Raw genomic sequence first — 7,742 nt, forward strand, 5'->3', positions numbered from 1 at the left:
AGTGCACTTAAAAATATTTAGACATCAGATTAAGGCATGATAATATTAATGACTAAATCTACAGCCATGATGTACAGACAGGTAAAAAAATATTCTAATACACACTACAAACAAGTCATACGAAATATAAACCTATGAAACTCTCAAAGCACGGCCATTTAATTGCAACACACATGTAAACCAGTATGTGTAAAATTCTACTGTGTCAAAGGTAGTTATTATCTACCTTACTTGAGTATAAAAATGTTGGAAGTATTCACACCATTATATACTTTGTATATAATAAAATAATATAAAGACATAGCAAATTTTGTTTTTTTACACCTGTAGTTGTAAATACAATTAACATACATGCAGCAAAGCTGTTTACATAATTGACATGCATGCAGCATAAACAGTTGGCATATATATTAATACTATGAAGCAAAACTGTTGCGTATATAGTAATATTCATTTAACATAAATATTGACTAAGTAACAGGCATACATTACAATATTTTGATACACAAAAGATTGACTGATCTCTATATTCCTTTATGGCAGGGACATGACATCTTCAATTAACACAGGCAATTGCTTTAAATGAATTTATCCTTGTCACCTTTTACTAATAACTTAACAATCAAATACACAAGATCATAGCTTATCTATATAAACATTTGTACATCTTCCTATTTATAAATTTCAAGGAAATAAACCAGTAAAAGATGGCATAAATTCAGTAAAATTGATTATTTAGAAAAAAGTTTTTTAAAAAAATGGCAATAAGAATTATCCAATGAACTTGACCAAGAACATAGCCTGTGAAATGTTTATAACTGTATGAACTAACTCGACTTTATAGAACTGAATCAAAATGACAATAGGGAAACCGAAAATTTCTGTCATTCAGTTCTGACGAATTTCAAAAGTCAAATTAATCTTACAGTGATTTGAAATAGTCGGTGCCTTGTTAAGAAAACAAAGGAATTATGTTGCGTGGTTATTATCTGCACTCTGACTAGGAATCACACACAATCTTCCATTTCTCTGCCTTAATCTAAATTGTTTTTTCTTCTTTTCAATTGGTAAATTCTTCAGTTTTAATAGTAATTTACTCAACATTTTTTATAATCATGGTCATACAGAGTTTCTTTCATCATAATTTTCAATTCAGCTACATTTTAAATAACTCATCAGGTAGCACATATCAAGAAAATCTAGTGAATATGCTTATCTTCACCAAGTAACCCTACAAAGTCTAAATATTGTTTGTTAATTTCTTTTTCAATTTTTTGTTTAGTCATATCATAATTGTATAGTGTACAGCATTAATGACCAGTAAGTGAGTCAGACAATACAAGATAACACCATGTCTTTATCTGCAGTTTACAAAAACATTTCTTTATTATGCTAATATAACTTATATTTCATGACATGGCCCGCTCAAAAACAACTTCAGATACAAGGTTTTCCTGAGAAATTCTACTTTCTTTAAACTACAAATTCATTATAGAAATGCAGTTGCACTTTGACTGGTACCATATATAATTACACATATAGGTATACATATACCGTTACAAGTAAGTTATAAAATCAATGAGCCTATGCTGAAAAGTCAATGATACAAATGCTGCTGCCAAGTCAATATAATGTCAGTATTGCTGCCATGGTTGTATAGTACGTAGTTTACAAAAAACACCTTCACTCTTGTTTCACTGGTACAAGCTTTCCCAGCTGTTGTCTGGCAGTTTTTGCCAACTGCTTTGGGTCAGATCCTAGAAGAGCATTGGCCAGTGTTAGGAACACTGTGGTCATTCCAAAGGCTACATGCCATATTGTGAAGGAAGTGGTGAGGATTTGGTTCAAACCCATGGTGATCAACAGTAGGACACATGCCTGTTATATATAAAACTTAGTTATAATGTTGGATTACAAAAGTAATATGTACAATTTTAATTTAATCTTGAGGCTTATAAAACTTGGAAATTCAATTACACAAATTTTAAAAAGAAAACAAAGCTATGTTTGGTAATGACTTTAGTATGATTTTCATAATATATTGACATTCATGTTTTAATATGTTATTGATACTGCACAAGTCTGTAATTTTTGTAAGGTTGTTTTTTCAAACTAGTCTAGAACAACATTTCCAAACGTTTGGCGAGTTCCATTACTTAGTAAAATCATGAATCCAGGACTCAAATATTTGGGTAAAAGAAAAAGAATCCGACTAGTAAATGGTATAACAATGAGCATAGAAATAGATTAAAATAAAGTACCAAATAGTTGGTACCACAATTCATTTCTCACTCTTGATATTTTTATCAGTAATTAAGTAACAATAAGTATTAATTTTTATGATAAAACACGTACCAATGCATGGCTAAGAAGAACAGCTTTCTTGTCGTCTTCCCGTAAGAAATTGGAGGCCCTGCCCGACATGAAGGCCAGTGTAATGAATCCTACACCCATTAGTCTGGCATGGTGAACATGGGTAGAATCCAAAGTCAACGTTGAAGCCTAGAAAGTTATGTACAAAATTGTAAATACATACATGTTAAATGGGACTATTTTCCCCTACATCTTGTATATAATCAAAAAGATACAAAGATACTCGTGGATCTGGCAACACCTGGTGAAATCATATGAAGGCCTTATTGTTTTGAGTATTTTTTTTTCTCCAATGTATATTGTTAACATATTTCATTTGAATGTTCTGATTTGACAATCCTTTTTGTTGGAAACTGAAACTTTTCATTTTCATTTTTCAAAATATAACTTATACTTAACCAATATCTTGGTCTTTAGATTAGCATGTTTCTAAATCACACTTGTAACCAAGCTGATGCACTGTTAGAAATTGAGTTAGTGACAAAGTGAAGCCTTAATAACGAACATTAGTTCAGCAGAATAGTGGTATACTACAGCAAAGAGTGAATTTACTTGATATTTTGATTTTAAATGGTAGCTAGAACAATGTATAGCATTCATAACCCAAGGACCCCAGTACCCTTGTTATGTTTTGCTACAGGTAGTTATCAATTTGATATGCTGCTATTGTGTATGAAGAATTATTGACCTGTCAAATGAATGCACATGTGGTTATCAAGCACCAATAATCTTTGAATATCTCACCGATCAAGTACACTAAATGATGGCACAACAGCAATTATACTTTTTGTATAATACATTGACTTGTTTCTTATTAAGACCCTGTGAATGATCTTAGGAACATTAATTTTTTAAAACACATACCTGGCATAGGTATGGACTCCATACACTTATCTGTAAGGTAGTCTGCAATGTCTATGGTCCTTGGACATAAATATCAAAGCACAATTGTATATTTCTGATTTGAGTATTTCTGTGTAAAAGCCTAGAAAAAGAACTCACCACTTGACAAGAGTATATTTTTTGTGGGAAGACTACAGCTACGATTCCACATAAAAACCAGATGATGAAGTCCAATCGAAGGTGAGTGTTGCGACAGGAAGTAGAGACTTCAACATAACCTCCCCACTCCTTCTGTCTAATGGAGTGGAAAACAAACAAACCAAACCATATCAGAAGGTTGTGTACAGCCAAGTTCTGCATCTGTAAAATGTATACAATAGAAACACTATGGTCATTTCACACATGAAAAGTTTAACAAAAAAGTACATATGTTAAAGTGCTGATGTAGACTGCAAAATTAAAACAGTATCTGACATTCACATTGGTTTCTTGACATGAATAGCAGATAATCTATTGACAATGATGTTACAGCCAACAAATAGTCGTAAATATCTGTAAACCTGAAATCTAAGATGAATGTCTCTGAGCCATTCATGCATTGGTTCTCATAAATAGATGTGAACAAAATGATTTTGAACAAGTTTTAAAAGCATATACAGTATATCATCCTTGATCCTCCTGGAGTTATCCCCTTCACTCTCTCCAACCCTGGAACATTTCCTGGAAAAATTAAAGGTTCCATGTGTGATACTTTGTGGATAAGATGAGAATAGTTTGATCCTTTGATGTACATCAAACAAATCTCATTGTCATAAAATGTTATGTTGTACTAGCTTTTGTGATCTTCAAAGGAGCGTACCAGTCTGTGAATCCTTTTTCCTTTCTCCTGAAACCAGCTCTAGACCAAACAGATACTTAGTTTGTGTTTTCACTTTTGCAATGAAATGATTATAACTCATGGAGTATCAAGGATGACAATGCATACCAAACCAACCTATTAAGAATAATAAAAAACTGTACAGTTTTTACCTCTGGTATCTTTAGTGAAATGTTCAACTTTCTTGAGATTTAGCTCTAGCATGTTTTACTGGGTACAGGCAATATCTCATACCAGTATGTTAATTAATGTTTAGTTTTGTATATTAGTTAACACTTACATTCTGATTGACTTTAGCATTTCCTCTCAACAATCCAGCACCTTCTACCATCAGACAACATCCAATGCACTAGAACAACAATAACCATTTTGTAATACATTATAGTAACTGATAGATCAGTTTGTATGTATATTATGTACTGATTATATATTAGAGCAATGTGATGGATGCAACTGTAAGTCAGATTTACATATGTATTTACTATCAAATAATTACTTTCATAAAATGCAGCTTTTATCAAACAAATCAAATTCCCTACACATATTTTTTTTTCTTTTTCAAGATCCAAAATTTTCTTCATATATCTGATTCTTGGTGTAAATATAATTTGATCTATTAATGTTACAATCAACATACACACCAGAGTTATGGAAAAGAAGTAACTGCTATGCACAGTGCTATCTGAACTCTTCATGGTCAAGAGGAATGTCATGGCAATTGCAATATCAATAATACCAAGGGAGCGAATTTCTTGAAGATGGAGGACATCAGGCTCTACATTTTCCTAAAAGCAAACAAATCAGATGCATTAGGTATAGAAATACTGTATCAAGTTTCTGTAATCAGTGTTTGAATATTCACAGAAAAGTTTAGTTGGGACAAATAATGGTGTTGAGTTTAGTCTGTCAATCAAACACTTGTCCAAAGATCGCAACTTTCAGTTTTCATGCGATTCCTATTAAACTTGATACACTTTAATCATTAATCATGACACAAAGTTGTTGTTTAAACAAGTTATTTCCCTTAAAGTTTAATTTTTTTTTTTCAACATCCAATTTTTTTCTCACAAGATCACCACAAACTTTGAAATTTGACTGGATTTATCCCGATGCGTATTCATGTAGCACTGTTTTCCTCAGAGGCACTTATATTTGACATTTTCTTGAAGATTATTTCCTTTTTTTCATGTTTTGTCATGCAAAAGGCTGAGAATTTCTTTGTTTTTTGAAAATCTTAATTTCTCTCTGATACAATTCTTTTTTATTATGACATAGGAAAGGGCATTTATTTTGTACCAACCAATGGTACTTGTTTTCCATAAATTAATCTGTACATGTATGTAACTTGTGAGAAAAAAAAACCCACACACACTAACAAAAAAAAAAAAAAAAAAAACATACAAAGATATTTTATGTCTTCATTTATATTTCAACACTTTAATGTGATGAAGCAGAGGTATGCATTTGAAATGAATTCAAATTTTTATTTAACTTGCATGTTTATGATTATCATTTATTGAAGGACGTAATTTATGCAACACACTTTGGATGAAAAGTGAAAAAAAAAACCTCATGGATGTATATTAAATTAAGAAGGTTATTGCAACAAGAACAGATTAACCAGTCAGTAATTCTTGTTTTTTTCGTAATCAGCACCAACTATACATTAATAGCTAGATTAGCATGTTTGCTTTGTGTCCTGAGCCGTTTAATTCACAGTCAAGTCATTAGTAAGTTAAACGGTAGCAAATGTGTTTTCTCCAGGTAAGCTAAAATAGTCTAGTGGTAATTTTGTTATTAAACATGTTCATAGAAATAAATAAATATTAAGACTGCTCTATAAGATTCATTAAATTTGAAAATGAAAAAAAAAGCTTTTGTGTCTGCTGGACAAGGAATGCCTCTTATGTGACGTCGGGAACACTGTTCATGAAAAGCAAAAATGTTATCAATGGGTACACTTGCATATTTTGGTTGCATTTGTTATGAAATAATGCAAGGGGTTCATGTCTTTTTGATAAATAAAAACAACTGAAGTACAGCGTTAAGGAAACGAACTTCCGACTTCATATGGAACTCTCAAGGAAAAGCTGTATCTTGTAGTCAGCGAGACCGCAGCACATTGAGATAAACTAGATTGTGTAACTAGGTTGAATTAAGTAGGCATGTTAGGTTTACATCTTACCGCAGCGAAAAGTCTGAAGCCTACTTCCGGAAAGAGGAGGAAGAATATCCCCTCCAAAAACATAACAAGTGACAACCCCTTCACCATGAATTTGGCTCCAAACGGTACGAGAATGAGCATTAATATTACACTAATTGCTGTTGCTACTGCCACTGTCGTGTCTGAGGTAAAAATATCGACATGTTCCCTGAACATTGAAACTAGCCAATCTCTTGTCGCTTCCATGACTTCAAACACTTTTTTCAAATTCGAATTCCCTCCTTTCTTTGTCAACAACGCTATGCTGAGCGATTGTAGCGACCTCTAAATCTAGATCTGTGCCCGAGGACGCTTGACTTCGACGGTGCGGTGGATATCCCGCTCATATGCCCGCAAACGTTTGAAAAATGCCAACATTGCAAACGCTACTTACTGCGATGAATATTTGAAACTTGAGGGGGAAATCTCGAAAAATAACCTAGCCAAATACTCATTGTAATCAGAAAAAATATTGTAAAAGTTACTCCATGATAGTTAGTGTAGTGATTCGTTTCATCTTGGGTTTGAATCTTGCACTGAGGTGAATATACGGAAACGCACTGAAACGTGTGTTAGTAATTACATTGATTCTTGGAAATCTTTACGTTGGAAGAAAAAACATGATTAAAAATATGATTAATGCATTAATGTATAATTAATTAATTAAGTGAGTGAAACTGGTAAAGTTGCCTCCTTTATATGAACGTACACAACTTTTTTGATTGATGCACTCCATGATACATGTTTCTTTATATCAATCTTAAGAATAAATTACGTTTCGGCACAGTATACTTTGTAAGGTTCTAGTGTCATCAAATAAACACTGAAGTTTGGCTCGAAGAAGAAACGGAGACTTAATGCAGGAAATTTTATCAAAAGTAGGTGTATATCTCGCCACTTGATGGTTTGTGCACGCTTGCTATGCTCATTTATAGTGTTATCATTGTTCTACTTCGTTTGTCTCACCAGAACACTGGCGTTCGTGGGTGAGACAACGCCTAGACCTTTTAGAACGATTCAAGGAGACGGAAAACCTGGGCACGGAGGTCAAGTCTTTGATTTTAATTCTCATAACAAAACTGAAAAAAATCTAAAGTGTTTACCACGTTTTGATAAAGAACGAATGTTGGGGAAATTGTTGACCGTTTTAATTCTCATAACAAAACTGAAAAAAATCTAAAGTGTTTACCACGTTTTGATAAAGAACGAATGTTGGGGAAATTGTTGACCGTTTTAATTCTCATAACAAAACTGAAAAAAATCTAAAGTGTTTACCACGTTTTGATAAAGAACGAATGTTGGGGAAATTGTTGACCGTTTAAAGTTTTCTTACCTCACGGTTCTAAAATTAGAACAACTGACAGATTGAGAAATCGACCTTCATCTTGTGTAAACTCGTGTGTGTAGGAGTCAAAGTCTAGCGTCCTCCTAGTACATGGTAATACA

The 7,742-nt window shown here is 32.7% G+C and overlaps 1 protein-coding gene across 1 annotated transcript; it reads right to left on the reverse strand.

The window, feature by feature from the left end:
* Window positions 1-6: 6 nt before the first annotated feature.
* On the reverse strand, window positions 7-6,524 carry LOC132549795 (uncharacterized). Its single transcript, XM_060213760.1, has 6 exons — window positions 6,279-6,524; window positions 4,735-4,878; window positions 4,374-4,442; window positions 3,376-3,576; window positions 2,356-2,502; window positions 7-1,878 (listed from the first exon to the last, which is right to left on the reverse strand). The coding sequence occupies exons 1-6, from the start codon at window positions 6,501-6,503 to the stop codon at window positions 1,684-1,686; spliced, it is 981 nt and encodes a 326-aa protein (XP_060069743.1). The 5' UTR covers window positions 6,504-6,524; the 3' UTR covers window positions 7-1,683.
* Window positions 6,525-7,742: the final 1,218 nt, after the last annotated feature.

Source organism: Ylistrum balloti, unplaced genomic scaffold (genome assembly GCF_031769215.1).
Source record: "Ylistrum balloti isolate Yb309-2 unplaced genomic scaffold, AGI_CSIRO_Ybal_v1 Utg370078, whole genome shotgun sequence".
In the NCBI taxonomy this organism is placed as follows: Eukaryota; Metazoa; Mollusca; class Bivalvia; order Pectinida; family Pectinidae; genus Ylistrum; species Ylistrum balloti.